The 21240-nt window shown below is 37.7% G+C and overlaps 1 protein-coding gene across 42 annotated transcripts in view; it reads right to left on the reverse strand.

Annotated features, from left to right (window-relative positions):
- The window catches only part of OPHN1 (oligophrenin 1), a 716686-nt gene that overhangs the window by 127373 nt on the left and 568073 nt on the right, over nucleotides 1-21240 (reverse strand). For 29 of the 42 annotated variants that reach the window (XM_060407314.1, XM_060407309.1, XM_060407304.1 and 26 more), the window contains 2 exons: nucleotides 17379-17526; nucleotides 488-811 (listed from right to left, as the gene is read on the reverse strand). In XM_060407314.1, coding sequence (XP_060263297.1) covers nucleotides 488-811; nucleotides 17379-17526 — 472 coding nt within the window. The remainder of the gene's footprint in view (nucleotides 1-487; nucleotides 812-17378; nucleotides 17527-21240) is intronic. The other 13 variants (XM_060407331.1, XM_060407334.1, XM_060407326.1 and 10 more) reach the window with 1 other exon arrangement.

The raw sequence follows: 21240 nt of genomic DNA on the forward strand, positions 1-21240 counted from the left end.
TGTAGCCCTCCAGGCTCCTCCGTCCATGGAATTCTCCAGGCAAGAATACTGGAGTGGGTTGCCATTTCCTTCTCCAGGGGATCTTCCCAACCCAGGGATCAAACCCAGGTCTCCCGCATTGCAGGCAGATGCTTTAACCTCTGAGCCACCAGGGAAGCCCAGGAATAGGCTACCTACTCCAGTATTCTTGGGCTTCCTGGATGGCTTAGCTGGTAAAAAATCTGCCTGCAATGTGGGAGACCTGGGTTCAATCACTGGGTTGGGAAGAGTCCCTGGAGGAGGCCCACTCCAGTATTCTTGCTTGGAGAATCCCCACGGATAGAGGAGCCTGGCAGGCTATAGTCCATAGGGTCGCAAAGAAGATTTCAACATTAGTAGTAATAAACCGGAACAGATTTCTACTTAAATACCTACAACCTCATAAGTGTTTCAAGGTGCAAAGTAGTTGAGGTCATTTCTCTTCCTCTTGGAATTCCCAAGCACTTACCCTCCTTGTGGTGAGCCAGAGGCCGAGGTGCTGATCTCTTTATGTGGAAAGAGGGGGCCTTAGTGGTCCCAGGGCCTGGCACAGGTCCATTGCTGGCCTTTGGTATGGCCTTGGTCCCTCCATCCTGCAGCCTAGACACCAATTTCCCCACGTCCACCTCGAGGCAGGTCTCCAACTTGACATCTGAAACAAGCCTGCTTGGGGACTTCCTCCCAGGATCTGCTTCCACACTTTTTTGCATAGGCATTTTGGGGTATTGTGGTGGCTTGGGGGGTTCTATGCTGCTGATGATAGTACCATTGGGTGTTCTATGTTGAATTTCATCTAGGAAAAGTTGGTGTAGAGGAAAGATTAATGATAACCTTTATCACCTTTTCATTTTTAGACATGTAGACATAAGATTACAAAATTATATACATATTCAAAGGAGCTTTTGTTATGGAACAAATCAATGATATTCCACAAAAATCAGTCTCTACCTACCCCACTTCATGTGGAGACACAGGTCTCATAATATAAGGAATTAAATTATTTTCATGACCACAATTGAGCAAAACCACAATATGCCAAGATTATATTACTTTCAAATACAGACATCAGGTAATCCTCAACTATTTCTATTTATCTAAAAAGTTACTTATAAATATCTCTAATATTTCAGTGTAATGTGCTAAACTGAATTTAACTTCTTTTCCCATCCTCAACTAGCCACGTTATGGCCTTCCCCTAGCTATTGTGGTTTACAATTTCCTGTGACAATAGCATATGCTTTTCAGTTGTCTTATGTCTTAATTAAAGTTTTGAGACTCTAATGAGAGCCAAGGATATTCTCCCTAGAAAAATTAACCTACACAAATACATGTAAAATTTTGAAAACCAATTTTAAGAGATTCATAGAGCCCCCTGAATCTGTTAATGAACAGCTAATTGAGAACTCCTGCTATATGGAAATTGTCACCTTCCTTGGTAATAGAAAACCTGTGTCAGAGTGTAGTGGTTAAGAACAGAGGTTCTGGTCAGCTAAATGAGACCTGAGAGATATGTTAAGCAATTAAAACACATGGGTCCTATTTGGATCCTGATTAATTTTTTTTTAATGTAAGAAGGAGAATTAGGACACTGACCAGATAGTTACTGCTTTTAAGGAATTACTATTTTGTTTAGTTTCTTTTATGTATGATAATGATATTGAGGTTTTGGTTAAAAAAGAGTCTTCGTCTTTTACATGTACATACTGAAGCATTTATGGAAGAAATGACATAATGTCTGTTTTAAGGAAATGGGTAAGGGTATAGATGAAACAAGATTGGGCATGTAGTTGTAAATGTTGAAGCTGGGCAATATGGACATGTGGAATGTGCTATGCTGTATGTTATACTGTGTATTTTTTTATTAAATATACAATTTCCTTTTACATTTGAAACTCTCCACAATAAAGTTTTAAAAGAACTGCAGGTTCTGGAGCCAGTTGTGCTACTTACCAACTGCGAGATCTTGGGCAAGTTCATAATCTTTCTATATCTAAAATTTTCTCCTCAGTAAAAGAAATAATAGTAGTACCTACCTCATGAGGTTGTGGTGATGATTACATGAGGTAGTATACTCATTTCAGTGCCTGGTACATAACAAACACTCAATAATTGCTAGTTATTATTTATACTATTATGTTCTCAGTAGGCAGTGGGGCAAGAGTTTCCATGGGGAAAGAAAGAGTAAGTCTTGTTTCAAAGAATTTTTCCCCAAGAGTTTTCTTTTTCTTGGGAGCTTTTTATTGATGACTGCCTGCTGCTACCACCATAAGGGTTAGAGCCAAGGAGTTCCTCTATAGCTCCCCTACTTTGGTCCCAGGGTAGATACATAGCCTTGCTTTTATTAACCCTAGTACAACTGCCATCAGACTAGTCAAACAAAAAATATCAAAGACTCATTAATAATAATACTACTGACATAGCTCAAAAGTGCAATGTAATTAGATCACATGCTTCCGGAAGATGCCTTGTGGCAGAGGCCATCTAACCTACAGCACTTAGAATTAACCTTAAGCACATGTACCTTCTAGAAAGTATGAAGTAAATTCTTATGTCACACATGAAGTGATATAAATTCATTCTCCCACATGCTTTGAGTCTAACATCTCAGTTACATGTTTCTATCTGAATGTTTTCTTTTGGTGAAGAAACTCTAGGAAATTCCATCCCTGTTCTCATTTAGGGAAAGCAACAGCGATTGGTCATGCTCTATGGTATCATCACCATCTCAATACAGTAAAAGAAGGTCCAATCTCATAAAGATGATCCACAAACACAGTCTCAGGCCACTACCTTCCACATTGGAAAGGATCTTTTCCTGGCTTGGAAATAAGACATATGATGATAGCAGCAGTAAGGATTTGGAACTAGGCCATTCTGCCATGAAAACCATTTCAAGGCTCTGGGATATGCTGAATAATAAAGATAAAATGGTAATAATTATAATAATGACAATGATAATAATAATGCTAGCAGATACCATTATTTAAACACTTTCTTTGTGTCAGGGCCTGTTCTAAGTGCTTTACATGGATTATCTCTCATAACCTTCAAAACTACTCTGTAAAATTGTTATCAGTCCCATTTTACAGATAAGAAATCAAAGGCCCTAAAAGTCTCAGTGTCACAAAACTTATATGTTAGGGCCAGTTTTCATAGCTTGAAGTCTGTTTTCAGAGTACATACTCTTTCTGAAGACAGCGTTCATTGCTCCTGTTGGGTAATAAGAGCTCAGCATCATCCCCTTTCTCTAATCAGCCATCTTTTTCCATGGGAAAACACAAAAGCCAGCTTCAGAAACTGCAGAGAACTAGGAGTGAATAAGTATCAGAAAAGGAGGCCTCATAAATAGGCAAGTGGCCAACTAGAGGCCTCTCTTCTAAGTGTAGGCGAGTGATGGGGAATAGCTTTAAGAGGTTGCACACTAGTCCAGCAGGAGAAATAGATCAATTATTATAATACAGGTAGAATCATGCAAATAAGCACTATGAGAACGACAGTGCTAATTCTTTCTGGTGATGTTGAAGAAAATTTTGTGAAAGAGGTAATGTTGAGCTAGGCCTTGAAGGATTGCAATAGATGGAAAAAGAAGGAAAGGGAATTTCAAAGAGAGAGCAACTTGAAAGAATGAAAGTTCATGGTTTGTTTACGAAAATGTAAAAGAAAATACTTAGTATGGTTTGAGCATAGGAACGAATTTTAGATAAAAAGTGTGAGTAGTTGGAGAAGAGTTATTAAGGTAGGGTGGGGCTATATCATGAATGCCATGTTCAGGGATATGAATTTTATCATTGGGCTGCAGAGGACCATGACTTTTTTTCACAGAAAAGTGGCACTATCACATGTATTTTTTGAATATACCCTTAGGTTCATGACGAAGAGTAGACTGAACTAAACAGACTGGAGGAGACTGGAGGTAGGAAGACCAAATGGGGGCTGCTGGATCTAAACTGGAGTGGCAGCAGCAGCAAAGAGAGACAGATTTAAGGGCCATTAAGGGAGTGGAATGCACAGGGCTTAGATATGGAGATGTGAGGGAGTCCATGATGATAGTGAAAGAACTCATTATAATACTATATATGAGGGGAATAACAAGTTTAGAGGTAAGATAATGAAATGCTACTGGTAAAGAACAGTGGTGAGCAGAGGGATTTGTTCTTTCTCAGAACAGCGTTCAAAGAGGTTATAGGAAGTACAATATTACAGTAGATAAATGAGCTCTGGAATAAGACGAATGCAAGTTGCTCTTCTGTAATTCATTAGCTGCGTGAATTAGGCAAACTACACACCATATCTAAGCCTCTAATGCTTGTTCTATGAGAAGTGATGAGGATTAAATGAATATGAATTCACACCCATTTAGGATGGCTAGAATTAAAAGATAACAAGATATGGAAATAACCTAAGTATCCATCAGTGGATGAATAAATACTTTGCTTGTTTGTTTCAGACTTAAAAAAGATCTCCTGCCATTCATTTGCTATAATATATATGAATCTAGAAGATATTATGCTAAGTGAAATAAGCCAGACAAATAAAGAAAAAAATTACATAACTTCATTTATATGTGGAATGCTTAAAAGTCAAATACTTAGAAGCAGAGAGCACAGTGGTTACCAGGAGCAAGAGGACAGAGAAAATGGGGAGATGTTGGCCAAAGGATAGAGTTGCAGTTATATAGGATGAATAAGCCTAGAAATCTAATGTATACCATAACAAGTATAGCTAACAATACTGCATTGAATAATGGAAATTTGTGGAGAGTGGATTTCAGGTACTGTCATCCAAAATAAATAAATAAATACATGTCTATTAGCTTGACTGCAATAATCAATTCACTATGTATATGTGTATTAAATCATCACTTTGTGTAACTTGAACATATACAATTTTACTAAATCAAGACACAAAAGAGTGCTGGCAAAAATGCAGAGAAATTGGAACTGTCATACATTATTGGTGGGAAAGTAAAATTGTGTACCTGATTCTAAAAATAGCCTCAAAATGATTCCTCGAAGATAAAATATACAGTGATTGTATGACCCAGAAATTCCACTCTTAAATATACACCAAGAATCACTGAAAACATACATCCACATAAAAGTCTGTGCATAAAGGTTCACAGCAGTATTATAGCAAAAAGTGGAAACAATCCAAGTATCCAGCAAATGATGAATGATAAACAAAATGTGTTATAGCCATATAATACAATATCACTCATTCATAAAAGAGAATGAAGTATTGATACATGCTTCATAATGGATGAACCTTGAAACAATTATCCTAAGAAGCCAGCCACAAAAAGACCACAGATTGTATGATCCCATTTATATGAAATTTTCTCAGAATAGGCAATCCATAGAGACAGAAAGTAAATTAGTGATTATCAGGAATAAGGGAGGAGGGAAGTATTGGGAGGTAAAAGGCTCTTTTTGGACGATGAAGATGTTCTGGAAATAGACTGTTGCACAAGCTTATGAATATACTAAATGCACTGACCTACCTTTGAAAAGGGTGAATTTTATGTCATATGAATTATATCTTAGTTAAAAAAAAAAAAAAAAAAAGGTATGGCTAGGGTAGGTGCCCAATGGTGAACTTCTGGCATGAAGGCCTCATCACACAGAGGGGCAAATTAAGACCCAGAATAAGGAAATGATTAGCCCAAGTTATTGAGCAAGCTAGAAGCCAAGAGGAAATTTATCCCAGGTCTACCAACACCTAGCTCATTCATTTATTACACATATTTATTGAGGACATATGATATGCTGGATACTATGGGATACAGAGTGAAAATTTTCTGCTAGCATAGAAATTATATTTTCTGATGTGTATTTGGGGAGATGTGAATAGACAAATAAGTGAGTTTATCCAATTAAAATGAGATTATGGAACAACAGGGTAAGCACTTAATGTTCCCTTTCACTTTTCCCTAAATGCTACATCATCTCCTAAGGAGGTGATCCCTTAAGTTGGGTGATCTTTTTCTCTTCATTATTCCCTCTACACCCACTCATTTATTCTACAAGTATTTACTGAACACATGCAATATACAGGAATTGTTCTAGAGGCTGGTGATGAAAGTGGATCTGACATTCTATTGAGAAAGACAAACAATAAACATGCTATTAAATATTAATGGCAGCAAGTGATATGAATAAAATAATACAGTTTAAAGGACAGACAGTAATGGAGGAGGAGAAAGATCTATTTAAATAAAATACTCAGAGAAGGTCTCTATGAAGAGATGTCATTTAGCAGAGATCTGAATGAAGGAGTGAAATTGCAAAGTTTTGGAGGAAGACTGTTCAGGACCAAGAAAACAGCAAATGAAAAGGCCCTTGGGTAAGTCTGACATCTATAAGAAACAGCATAACCAGTGAGATCAGAGCAGAGAACAAAGGGTGCATAGAGATAGTGAAGTTCAGAAATGAGATAAAAAACGTATGTGCGGACCATATAAAGCAAAATAAAATGTAAATTTTCTTCTAAAAATTAAGAGAAATCACTGGAAATTTAGATCAGAGGGAATGATATGATCTGCTTTCCAGTTTTAAAAGACTGTATATCTTACTGGCTGCTGCAGAGAAAAAACTGTTGTCAGGCAAGAAGAAAAGTAAAGATAATAGTTTGGAAGCTCCTGTAGCCACTCAAGTAAAAGATGATGCTGGCTCAGCTAGTAAGGTAGCAGTAGGAATTAGTAGGTTCAGCATATAATGTGCACATAGAGCTAACAGGAATTGCTGATGAATTAGATATGAGGGAAAAAGCAAAGACAATAGTCAAGGATGATCTGAAAGTTTTTGACCTTACTAACTAGGTGACTGGTACTGCCAATTCATCTGGGCTGAGTGAAACACAATCTGGAATCAAGGTTGCAGGGAGAAATATCAACAACCTCATATATGCAAATGATACCACTCTAATGGCAGAAAGTGAAGAGGAAATAAAGAACCTCTCGATGAGGGTGAAAGAGGAGAGTGAAAAAGCTGGCTTAAAACTCAACATTCAAAAAACTAAGATCATGACATCTTGTCCCATCACTTCATGGCAAGTAGATGGGGAAAAATGGAAACAGTGGCAGATTTTATTTTGGGGGGCTCCAAAATCACTGCAGATGGTGATGACTGCAGCCATGAAATTAAAAGATGCTTGCTCCTTGGAAGGAAAGCTATGACCAACCTAGACAGCATATTAAAAAGCAGAGACATCACTTTGCTGACAGTCCATATAGGCAAAGCTATGGCTTTTCCAGTAGTCATGTATGGATGTGAGAGTTGGACTATAAAGAAGGTTGAGTGCCAAAGACCTGATACTTTCAAGTTGTGGTGCTGGAGAAGAAGTCTTGAGAGTACCTTGGACTGCAAAGAGATCGGAAATCAACCCTGAAAATCCATTGGAAGGACTGTTGTTGAAGCTGAAGCTCCAATATTTTGGCCACCTGATGTGAAGAGCTGACTCACTGGAAAAGACCCTGATGCTGGGAAAGACTGAAGAAAAAAGAAGGGGGTGGCAGAGGATGAGATAGTTAAGATAGTGTCACCAACTCAATGGACATGAATTTGAGCATACTTCAGAGACAGTGGAGGACAGAGGAACCTGGCATGCAACAGTTTATGGGGTCACGAAGAGTTGGGCATGACTTAGTGACTGAACAACAACAAAAACATTGTCAATTACTTAGACGAGGGAGACCAGAGGAAAACCAGATTGAGGAGGAATAGGCAATCTAGGGTATTTGTACATTTTAAAATTGGAGATTTCCTTGAGTCATCTAAGGAGAACTGCTGCGCAGTGAGTTTAAGATGGAAAGAAGGAAGATAATACTCCCAGATATACAAATTTGGATATCATCCTCATATTTAAAAGATATTTAAAGCTGTGAGACAATGCAATCATGCAGGAAATAAATATAGAGAGAAAAGCGGACTGAGAAATACAAAACACAACTCTGGGACCTTCCAACATGCAGAAATTGAGAAGAGAAGGAAAATCAAGAGGAGACTTGAGATGGAATGTCTAGTGAGGCAGAAGGAGAGTTTGGTGTCCTGAAAGCAAAATGAATAAAATGTTTAAAGAAGGAAGAATTAGTAAACTGAAATGCTGCTCACAAGCTGAGTATGTTAACAATAGTGGAATAGTACATGGAGATTGCTGGTTATCTTGACAAAAAATGGTCTCCACAGAGTACTGAGGAGAAAGGCCCATTTAGAATTAGTGCAGGTTCCATACTAACAATTACTCTACTCAATGGCATTTATTTGTTTATCTGTCTATTATCTATTTCCATTTAGCCTATAAACTCCTTGAGGCCAGGGATGGTGTCTTAACTCCACCTAACCCAGTACTTATTCAGTCCATGTGAGCTGATTTCCTCTCCAACTTTATTGGGATAAAATTGACAAACATTGTATATGTTTAAGGTATATAATATGATATTTTGATATATGAATATATGTTAAATGAGTACCACACTCAATCTAATTAACATATCAATCACCTCACATAGTTTCCATTTTTTATATGTGGTAAGAACAGTTAAGATCTACTCTTTTCATAAACTTCAAGTATACAATATAGTATTACTGACAATCACAGTGTTGTATCATATTTCCAGAATGTATTCATCCTGCACAACTGAACCTTTGCACTCTTTGATCAACACCTCCCCATTTCACTCTCCCCCAAGTCTCTGGCAACCACCATTCTATTCTCTGCTTCTATGAGTTTGACATTTTTAGATTTCACATATAAGTGAGATCATGCAGCATTTGTCTTTCTGTGCTTGGTTCATTTCATTTAGCATAAAGTCCTTCAGGTTCATCTATGTCACAAATTACATACTTTCCTTCTTTTTATCTAAGCTGAATAATATTCCATTATGTGTGTCTGTGTGTGTCTGTGTGTTTCTGAGTAAGTATCTGTGTACCTCTTGCATTTTCTTTATCCATTCACCTGTTGATATTTCACTTTGATATTTCCATATCTTGGCTATTGTAAATAATGCTGCAATGAACATGACAGGGCAGATATCTTTTCGATATACTAATTTCATTTCCTTTGGATATATATTCAGAAATAGAATTACTGCTAGTGTTGTTTTTTAATTGACACAGTTGGTAACTATTATTCTATGGGCAACCAAAAAGAAGTAGCATGATCAGAAAATATGAAGAATTATTAGTAAGTGGCATGAATGAAACAAACTAAGGGCATAGGCAAACAACCAAGGAGAGCCACTTTGGGTGTGGTTAAGGAGGGTCTTTTGGAGAGGTGGCATTTATCTGGACCAGGTCTCAGGACCTGGAGCATGAGAATGACCCAGTCATGTGAAGGTGCAGGGGAAAGTGTCCAGCAAAGGGAATGGCAAGTGCAGAGGCCTGGATTATGAGGCATGCTAGAGATCTTGAAAGAACCTGATATACCTGGAGGATAGGGATGATTTATGTATCAGTAGTTCATTCCTGTGTGTTATTGCTGAGTAGTACTCCATTGTATGTATATGCCACAACAGGTTTGTTCATTTGTCAGTTAACAAACATTTAGGTTGTTTACAGCTTTTGGCTGGTATGTACAAAGCTGCTATAAATATTCAAATGTTAGTCTTTGTGAAGCCATGTTCTGACTGTTTTTTGTTTTTCTTTTTGGGTATGGGTCATGCTTTCTTATTTTATTACATATCATATTTTTATTGAAAACTGGACAGTGTCATATAGCATCTCTGGAAATCAGATTCTCTCTCCTCCCCGATTTGTTGTTGTTGCTATTTGTTTTAGTTATTGTTGTTAGTTTGTTTACTGACTTTTCCCGCCCATTTCTGTTAAATCTTTATCATTTGTCAAGTGTGGCCCTCAAAGACAATGCTTAGTTAGCTTTTTGGTTAGCTAATGATTAGGCAGAGATTACTTTAAAACACCAAGCACCAATATGACTCCAAGTCTTTGAAAAGGGGTTTTGTATGAATGTTTGAGCATACCTTGGACATTCAACCAGGCAATTGACAAATTTATATGGTAGTTTTTTTTTTTTAATTTTCTGAGAAACCTACATACTGTTTTCCATAATAGCTGCACTAATTTGCATTCAGTTCAGTTCAGTTCAGTCAAATAGGTTCCCTTTTCTCCAAATTCTTCTCAACACTAATTATCTTTTGTCGTTTTTTGGTAATAATCATCCTAATAGGTGTGAGGTGATATTTCATTGTTGTTTTGATTTGCATTTCCTTGGTGATCAGTGATGTTGAGCAACTTTCCATATATCTTTTGACCATTTATATGTCATGTTCTAAGAAATGTCTATTTAGGTACTTTGACCTTTAAAAATTGGGTTAATTCTTGAGTAGTATGAGTTCCTTATTTATTTTGGACATTAATCCCTTATTAGATATATGGTTTGCAAATATCTTCATATAATTCTGTAGGTTGTCTCTTCACTTTCTTGACTGTTTCCTTTGCTGTGAAGAAGCTGTTTAGCGTTCTGTAACCACATCTGTCTATTCTACTTTCGTTGCTTGTACTTTTTGAGTTATATCCAAACAAATCACTGCCCAGATGAGACAATTCCAAGTAGCTTTCCCCCTACCATTTCTTTTGGTAGTTTTACAGCTATAGGTCTTACATTTATGTCTCTAATCCATTTTGAGATCTTTGTACACTGTGTGAGATGAGGATCCAGTTTCTCTGCATGTGGATATCCATTTTCCCCAATACCATGTATTGAAAAGACTATACTTTCCCATTGTGTAATCTTGCCCCATTGTCAAAGGTACACTGACCATAAATGTGTGTACTTTTTCTCGCTCATTATTCTATTTCATTGGTCTATATGTCTGCTTTTATGCCAGAACTATACTGTGTAGGTTACTATAGTTTCATATTATATTTTAAAATCAGAAAGTGTGGTATCTTCAAATTTGCTCTTCTCTCTCAACACTGCTTTGCATATTTGGAGTATTTTTCTTGAAGTTTATATAAAACATAACAGTTTGTTTGAAGCTAGCAAAGTAACATTGACTATATACAATAACTGTACATTTTAATTTTCCTTACCCCTCCATTTTATGTTACTGATGTCATAATTTATAGATTTTTAGATTGTGTATCTATTAATAAATTATTGTACATAAAGTAATTTTAAATACTTTTGTATTTTCACTTTCATACTAGAGTTAAAAGTGATTTACACATCACTATTACAGTAGAATATTGTGAATGGGGTTATATTCTTATCTTTAAAAATTTGGTTTATACTTTCAGGTTTTCATATTGTTTATGTCCATTAATTTCAACTTGAATACCTGTTATAGTCAACAAAAGAATCTGAAATGCAGTACTTGGATGCAATCTCAAAAACGACAGAATGATCTATGTTTGTTTCTAAGGCAAACATTCAATATCACAGTAATCCAAGTCTGCCCTGACCAGTAATCCTGAAGAAGCTGAAGTTGAATGGTTCTATGAAGACCTACAAGACCTTCTAGAACTAACACCCCCAAAAGAAGTCCTTTTCATTATAGTGGACTGGAATGCAAAACTAGGAAGTCAAGAAATACCTGTAGTATCAGGCAAATTTGGCCTTGGAGTGGAGAATGAAGCAGGGCAAAGGCTAATAGGTTTTGCCAAGAGAATGCACTGGTCATAGCAAACATCCTCTTCCAACAACAGAAAAGAAGACTCTACACGTGGACATAACCAGATGGTCAATACCAGAATCACATTGATCATATTCTTTGCAGGCAAAAATGGAGAAGCTCTATATAGTCAGCAAAACCAAGACTGGGAGCTGACTGTGGCTCAGACCATGAACTCCTTATTGCCAAATTCAGCCTTAAATTGAAGAAAGTAGGGAAAACCACTAGATCATTCAGGTATGACCAAATCAAATCGCTTAGGATTATACAATGGAAGTGAGAAATAGATTCAAGGGATTAGATCTGATAGACAGGGTACCTGAAGAACTATGGACGGAGGTTTGTGACACTGTAAATGAGGCAGGGATCAAGACCATTTCCAAGAAAAAGAAATGCAAAAAGGCAAAATGGTTGTCTGAGGAGACCTTACAAATAGTTGTGAAAAGAAGAGAAGTGAAAGGCAAAGGAGGAAAGGAAAGATAAACCCAATTGAATGCAGAGTTCCAAAGAATAACAAGGTGAGATAAGAAAGCCTTCCTCAGCGATCAATGCAAAGAAATAGATGAAAACAATAGAATGTCAAGAAAATTAGAGATACCAAGGGAACATTTCATGCAAACATGGGCACAATAAAGGATAGAAATGGTACAGAAGCAGAAGATATTAAGAAGAGGTGGCAAGAATACACAGAATTATACAAAAAAGATATTCGTGACCCAGATAATCAGGATGGTATGATCACTCATCTAGAGCCAGATATCCTAGAATATAAAGTCAAGTGGGCCTTAGGAAGCATCACCACGAACAAACTTAGTGGAGGTGATGGAATTCCAGCTGAGCTATTTCAAATCCTAAAAGATGATGCTGTGAAAGTGTTACACTCAATATGCCAGTAAATTTGGAAAACTCAGCAGTGGGCACAGGACTGGAAAAGGTCAGTTTTCATTCCAGTCTCAAAGAATGTGTGTGGTCGCTCAGTTGTGTCCGACTCTTTGTGACCCCATGGACTGTAGCCTACGAGGCTCTTCCATCCATGGGATTTTCCAGGCAAGAGTACTAGAGTGAGTTGCCATTTCCATCTCTAGGGAATCTTCCCAACCCAGGGATTGAACCTGGGTCTTCTGCATTGCAGGCTTTACCCTCTAAGCCACCAAGGAAGCCCCAGTCCCAAAGAAAGGCAATGCCAAAGAATGCTCAAAGTAGTGCACAATTGCACTCATCTCACATGCTAGCAAAGTAATATTCAAACTTCTCCAAGCCAGCCTTCAACAGTGCATGAACCATGAACTTCCAGATGTTCTAGCTGGATTTAGAAAAGGCAGAGGAACCAGAGAACAAATTGCCAACATCCATCCATTGAATCACTGAGAAAGTGAGACAGTTCCAGAAAAACATCTATTTCTCCTTTATTGACTATGCCAAAGCCTTTGACTGTGTGGATCACAACAAACTGGAACATTCTGAAAGGCAAGGCCACTTGACCTGCCTCCTGAGAAATCTGTATGCAGGTCAGGAAGCAACAGTTAGAACTGGACATGGAAAAACAGACTCGTTCCAAACCAGGAAAGGAGTACGTGAAGGCTGTATATTGTCATCCTGCTTATTTATCTTATATGCAGAGTACATCATGAGAAACACTGGGCTGGAAGAAGCACAAGCTGGAATCAAGATTGCCTGAAGAAATATCAATAACCTGAGATATGCAGATGACACCACCCTTATGGCAGAAAGTGAAGAGGAACTAAAAGCCTCTTGATGAAAGTGAGGAGAGTGAAAAAGTTGGCTTAAAACTCAAAATTCAGAAGACTAAGATCATGGCATCTGGTCCCACCACTTCACAGCAAATAGATGGGGAAGCAATGGAAACAGTGACAGACTTTATTTTGGGGGGCTCCAAAATCACTGCAGATGGTGACTGCAGCCATGAAATTAAAAGACGCTTCCTCCTTGATAGAAAAGTTATGACCAACCTAGACAGCATGTTAAAAAGCAAAGGCATTACTTTCCCAACAAAGGTCTTTCTAGTCAAAGCTATGGCTTTTCCAGTAGTCATGTATGGATATGAGAGTTGGACTATAAAGAAAGCTGAGCACAAAAGAATTGATGATTTTGAACTGTGGTGTTGGAGAAGACTCTGGAGAATCCCTGGGACTGCAAGGAGATCCAACCAGTCCATCTTAAAGGAAATCAGTCCTGAATATTTACTGGAAGGTCTGATGCTGATGCTGAAGCTGAAACTCCAATACTTTGGCCACCTGATGTGGAGAACTGACTCATCTGAAAAGACCCTGATGCTAAGAGAGATTGAAGGCAGAAGGAGGAGGGGACGACAGAGGATGAGATGGTAGATGACATCATCCACTCAATGGGCATGAGTGTGAATAAGCTCCAGGAGTTGGTGATGGACAGGGAGGCCTGGCATGCTGTAGTCCATGGGATCGCAAAGAGTCGGACACAACTGAATGACTTAACTGAACTGGACTGACCCTCTTTTAGCATGTCTTATTGATTTATTTACTTATTTTATTGAAATACAGGTGATTTACAATGTCGTGTTAGTTTCAGATGTACAGCACTGTGATTCAGTTACATATATTCTTTTTTATTGGAATATAGTTTCTTTACACTTCTACATCAGTTTCTGCTGTACGTCAAAGTGAATCTGCCAAATGTTTACACATATACTCTCTTTATTAAAATTTCCTTCCTAGTTAGGTTACCACTAACCTGGTTAGGTTAGAGCAATGAGTGGAGTTCCCTGTGCTATACAGCAGATTTTCATTAGTTACCTGTTTTACACATAGCAGTGTATGTATGTCAATCCCAGTCTCCCAATTCATCCTACTTCCCTTTTCCTCCTCCCATACATTTGTTCTATAAGTCAGTGTCTTTATTTCTGTTCGGCAAAAAGATCAACACTACCATATTTCTAGATTCCGTGTATATGCATTAATATATGATATTTGTTTTTCCTTTTTGACTTATTCTCCTCACCTTCAGCTTCCTGCCAGAGTTACTGGTCCCTTTTTTTATTCCTCTTTTCTTTTTTCACTTCTTTCAATCTATCCAGTTTCAAGGACAGTTTTCTTTTCTTTTAGTTGTCCACAGTCTTCCACTAGTGTTTAGCAGGTGCTCTGTGAGAATCGTTATATTTGTATATGTATTGCTGATGTACTTGTGAAGAGACATGAATTCTGCATCCTTTTATCCCACCATCTTGACTCTTCTCTCTCTCTCTCTCTCTCTCTATATATATATATATATATATATATATATATATATATATACTTTTTTTAGATTCTTTTCCCTTATAGCTTATTAAAAAGACTTAGTGCACTTTCTTGTGTTATACAGTAGGTCCTTATTGACTATCTATTTTTTTAATATATTTTAACTAAAGGATAATTACAACACTTTGATTTTTTCCATACATCAACACATATATCTATTTTATATACAGTAATGTGTATGTGTTAATCCAAACATCCTAATTTATCCCTTCTCCACTTTCCCCTTTGGTTATCATAGGTTTGTTTTCTATGTCTGTGGGTCTATTTCTGTTTTGTAATTATGTTCATTTGCATCTGTTTCTTTATTGAGATTTTACATATAAGCAAATTTCGTATGACATTTGTCTTTCCCTGTCTGGCTTACTTCACTTAGTATGCTATCTTTTATTTATTTATTTATTTTTATTTTACTTTACATTACTGTATTGGTTTTCCCATACATTTGAACCAAGTCTATTGGTGATCAATTCCTTCAGGTTTGTTTGTCTGGAAAAGTTTTCTCTCTCCTCATTTCTGAAGGATTACTTTGTCTAATATGGTATTCCTGATTGGAAGTTATTTCCTTTCAGTACTGTAAAGATATCATCTCACTTTCTCCTGGCCTGCAAGGTTTTAGATGAGGAATCTGCTAATAGTATTATTGGAGTTTCCTTTTATTTGATGATTTGCTTTTCTCATGGTATGTTCAAAATTCTCTTCATCTTGGAATTTTGAGAATTTTATAAAAATGTTTCTGGCTAAAATCTCTTTATAATTTATTTGCATTTCTTTGGGCTTCGAGGATCCAGGTTTTCATTTCCTCCTCCAGATTTAGGAATTTTTTGGTCCATTATTTCTTTAAATAAGCTTTGTGCCCATTTTACTTTCTGTGCTCCTTCTGAGACTCCCTCCCATATGTGTATATTGGTTTGTATATGGTATCCCATTAGTTTCTTTTATAATATTTTTTCCTTTTTTTCCTCTGACTGGATAATTTTAAGTGATCTGTCTTTGATTGCAGTGATTCTTTCTTCTCCTCAGTTCCAGAATTTCTTTTTGGTTCTTTTTTATAATTTCCATGACTTTCTTGAACTTCTCATGTATCATTTTCCTGATTTTGTTTAGTTGTCTGAGTTCTCTTGTAGTTCACTGAGCTTCCTTAAGATGGTTATTTGGAATTCCTTTTCAGACAGTTCATAGATATCCATTTCATTAGGACCAGTTCATGTGCCTTATTTGGTCCCTTTGGTAGTGTCATGTTTCCCTGATTAATCCTCATCCTAGTGGCCTTTAGTTGGCGTTTCCCTATTGAAGAACTAGGCACATCTTCCAGTCTTTATAGACTGGCTTTGGTGAGGAAAGCCTTTTATTCATCAGCACAACCAGGCCACCTGGCAGGCTCCACAGGTGAGCTTACTGCTGGAGTCCTTGAGTAGGCTGATCTGGTGCCTGGGTCAGTGAATGGGCAAGCTTTCAGCCTATATCTGCAGGGGATCAGCCTGGATCTTGAAGCCTAGGCCCAGGGGGCTAGCTGGCACTGAGACAGACCTAGAGGCTTGGTCCACAGAAGACTGGACTAGAAGCTGAGCTGTGGTTACACCCTGGTGATTAGAGCCACAGGGCCAGCCTGGCATGTGTTGGCCCTGGATACTGGGTCTTTAGGAGCAGGCTTAGAGCCTGAGACCACATGGAATGGCCTAGTACTGGGGCAGGTCTAGAGCCTAGCTTTGTAGAGGCTGGCCTGGAGTCTGGAAAAATGGAGGATGAGTTGGTGCTTGAGTTTACTGGGGTAGGCCTGGTGCTGCAGTCCAAGGTAAAGTTGATTGCTCCCCTCACTCTCCTTTCTCCATGTGGAGGGGATCTCTCCCTGGACTACATAGTGTGAGCTTTGGGGAAGGGTGACATGGGTAATATGAAAGTGTCATTTCTAGCATCTGCAATGCACTTTTTCTTATTTCTGTACTCCACCCAGGTATTCTTATCTGTCATATGGATTCCATAGCTCTCATTGAAGGAATTTTATTGCATAGATAGTTGTTTGAATTCATTCACGTTACTGTGAAGGGAAAAGCACTAGGAACTCTTGTTAAGCCATCTGTCCCCTGGGTTAGCAGAATTTTATTTAAAATCTCAGAATATTCAGAAAACACATTGCTCACCTATTTCAATGTATTGAAGTACAGACTTAAGAACACCTTGTATCTTCCACTGATCTGCTAAGGGAAAATAATTTTACAGATTCATCTATAAATTGATTAGGATGGGTTCATCTCTGTCCTATCCACTGCCAAAAGACTAATTCACTTTTTGGGCACAAATTTTACAAACCTTGCCTTTCCTGGCTCAGGACCCAGAAAAAGTCTACCTTTACATGGAAAAAAAAATGATTATGCCTCTACTTCTGCTTTTCAATATACTTCTTATCTCCAGTCACTATTAAGATGAGGGTAAACTGTAATACTGACCTTCACTTTCATCCAGGGAAGAAGTATAGAAAACCGTCCTTTCCCTCAGCAAGCGCTTTGAAATTGTAATTGGTTTGTGTCTTCTTGCTGTTATTCGAGGTGGAGGCACTGGGGGTGCAGTACTTTCCTCAGGTGGACCTGAATAGATCTGTAGAAGGGGAGTATTTCCAGAAAACAATTAGAAAGGTCAACATTTTGTATTTCTAATGCTAACTACCAGTTGATGCCCATCAGCATTACACCTAGTGTCTGCCATAGAAATTCTAATATTACTAAAGGAATTGGGGATATTTTCTTAAACACTCTAACCACCAGCAAGTAGAGATTTCCCACCATGTTTGAGGTGCAGGACCTGGGATTTCTCAGTGTGGAGGAAAGAATGCAGACAAAAACGGCAACATCAGGAGTGTACTCTTCTATATATTAGGGGGGATTGCTGCATGACACATATTCACTGAACAAAACCAATTAAATTATTATTAAAAGAATTGTGCAACATCAGTCCTGAATTTTCCACTTACTGCCTGGGAAACTGTAAAAAAGCTTTTCCCAACAAAAACTGTATAAAAGGTTTCCAAGCAAAACTCATTAAAAAATCACCTCCCATCTCTGAGCCTTAGCTTCTTCATCTGTAAATTACAGGGAGCACCACCTATCACAGGATGTGTTGAGAACCAAGTGGAAAGGTAGTCAAAGTACATTGTATGGGTAGAGGTGGGTAGAGGTAGGGTGTGAAGAATGATTAAAAATAACGACATGCATTCAATATTTCTGAAAAGATACAAAGAAACTGATTACATTGTTTGCACAAGACAGGAATAATGAGTGGCTCAGGGAAGGATGGAGGAAACATTTTTCACTCCTATATCATTTTGATCTTTAAAAATTTTCAAACCATGTATGCATTACTTATTCAACAGAGAAAGGATAAAAACAAAGTTCCTTGAAGTTATGATAATTGCTGGATAAGTGAGGGAGGAGCTGTGATTAAAATTTGTATATAGTGTCTCATATGTACTTAACGATCTTCCTACACCTGAGGAGAATGACCTTTTGGCCAGAGTGCACACAGTTTGGAAAGACACACATATGTGATGATGGAGGAAGGGAACTGGTTACATTGCAATAATAAAATCAATCCCAATGATTTGTGCAAAATAATGTCATAGCCCAACATTCTATCAGGCAGGAATCAACATAGTTTGCATAGACACAGAACTTACATGATTGGGAACACAAGGCAAGCCTGTGTGAAAGCTGCACAATGATAGAGAACAAAGTAATAAGAACCATAAGGCAGTACATGTTTCAGTATCTCATGGAATAGGGAAAAAAGAATATGACATAGTAGCAAGCAGATGAGCTTTGAGGCCATATACTTTTAGGTCATATTTCTGGTGTCATCATTAGTAATAATATTCTAAATAGCTACCATTTTGTGAGCATCTTAAGCAGATGTAGTAGTTGTTACAAATATCCCTTGTTATTTATCAAGTGCACCAGGGTCTTTGCACTGAATGTTTCATCTACCTGGAGTGCGCTTCTTCCAGGTAACCATATCCTTAGCTTGTGCTCTTGATTTCAGTAGTATTAATGATCAAATACACTCCTCTCAGCGAGTCCTTGCAGATGAATGTATCAAAATTTTGACATGCTTCCCTCTGTTGTGCTTTCTATCCCCCATCTCTATTTAACTTATTTTCTTATCACTTTCTAACACTGCTGTTGTTGTTGTTCAGTTGCTAAGTCATGTCCAACTCTTTGCAACCCCATGGACTGCAGCACGCCAGGCTTCCCTGTCCTCCACTATCTCCCAGAGTTTGCTCAAGTTCATGTACATTGAGTCGGTGATGCTATCTAACCATCTCATTATCTGCCTCCCTCTTCTCCTTTTGTCTTCAAACTTTCCCAGCATCAGGGTCTTTTAACACCATATATTGTACTTATTTAGCTTTTGGTTATCTGCCTCTCTACTTGATTGTATACTATACTAATGTAGATCATCATGTTCACTGTTGTATCTCCAGAAGTTAGAAGAGTGACTAGAATTGCTGGGCCAAAAAACTAACACATTTAAAATTCTGATATAAAAGGCCAAATTGGCCTCTGAAAATAACATGACAGACACTTTCCCTTCCAGCCAAAATAGGGTAAAAGGGCCTAGATTTATATCATCAGCATGGAACAACTAAAAAGCTAGAAAAAAATGTAATAATGATTCTGATCATTATTAGGGCATTTGAAATCTGGCAATGAAGGACAGTGATCCATGAGAGAGGAAAAATAAATGAAGTGAACTCCATGACTGTCCCAGCATAAAGCCTGGAAAGATTCTTCAGGCCATACTACAAGACAAGGAACCCAGAAGAGCCCAGCAGTCTCCATAAACTGCACAGAGAACTCTGGAGATCTTCAGGTGTCCTATATAAGAATTTAGCTGCACACTGATCAATACATATGTGTAAGGCAAGAACCACAGGACTAAATTAAAGGGAAACACAGTGGCTGGAAGAGTTCCTGTTCTCACTAGCCACAGTGAGCTATTAAATAATTCACAGAGCACTGAGTAGAGTACACAGACAAGTTTTGCCTCATTCACAAAGAAAAATTAACATAACTAAATACTATTCTTTTTCTGCTTAAGCTTAAAGGAAATACTTGTAAATATTAAGCTGTATTTGGGTAACAACTGCACCCCAGAAAAAGCTCAAGAATATTACCTATAGTAATTAAAAAATAGCCAGAATTCAAGAAGGTAAAATTAATGTCTTGTGTCTGATAAAAAATTATCAGAAATAAATTATTCATAGCTATTTCTTTTTAAACTTCTTATATTTATATTTAAGTATAGCTAATTGACAATGCTGTGATAGTTTCAGCTGGATATCAAAGGAAATTAACCAGACATATACATGTATCCATTCTCCCTCAAATTCCCCAATAGCCCATTCTAATTTTGGTGTATTTTATTTCTTTTTCTTGCTCAACTGCTCTGGCTAGGACTGTGATACTGTATTGAATAGGAGTGGTTACAATGAATATTCTTATCTTATTCCTGATCTTAGCAACAGTTGTCTACCTTGCCAGTCAATCCTAAAGAAAGTCAGTCCTGAGTATTCTTTGGAAGGATGCTGAAACTCCAATACTTTGGCCACCTGATGCAAAGAGCTGACTCATTTGCAAAGACCCTGATGATGGGAAAGATTGAAGTCAGGAAGAGAAGGGGACAACAGAGGATGAGATGGTAGGATGGCATCACTGACTCAATGGACATGAGTTTGAGTGATCTCCAGGAATTGATGATGAACAGGGAAACCTGGCATGCTGCAGTTCATGGGGTCACAAAGAGTTAGACATGACTGAGACACTGAACTGAACTGATGATGTTAGCTGTGGGCTTTTCCTATATGGTCTTAGTAATGTTAAGGTCTGTTCTTTCCATACCAAATTTGTTGAAAGTATTTATCACAAAAGGATATTTAATTTTGGGAAATGTATTTTATGCATCCACTGAGAATTTTATTTTTCACTTTATTAATGTGGTATATCACATTTATTGATTTTCATATGTTGAAGCATCCTTGCATCCCAGGGGTGAATTCCACTTGATAATAGTCTATGATTCCTTTAAAGTGCTGTTCAATTAAGTATGCTAGTATTTTGTAGAGAATATATGCTTTCTGTATTCATCAGGTATGTTGGCCTGTGGCCTATAGCTTTCTTTTCCTCCGTCCTCTTTCCCCCTCCTCCTCTTCCTTCTCTCTCTCTCTCTTTTTTTTTTTAATAGACCACTGCAGATGGTGATTGCAGCCATGAAATTAAAAGACACTTACTCCTTGGAAGAAAAGTTATGACCAACCTA

The sequence above is a fragment of the Ovis aries genome, chromosome X, assembly GCF_016772045.2.
Source record: "Ovis aries strain OAR_USU_Benz2616 breed Rambouillet chromosome X, ARS-UI_Ramb_v3.0, whole genome shotgun sequence".
Classification (NCBI taxonomy): domain Eukaryota; kingdom Metazoa; phylum Chordata; class Mammalia; order Artiodactyla; family Bovidae; genus Ovis; species Ovis aries.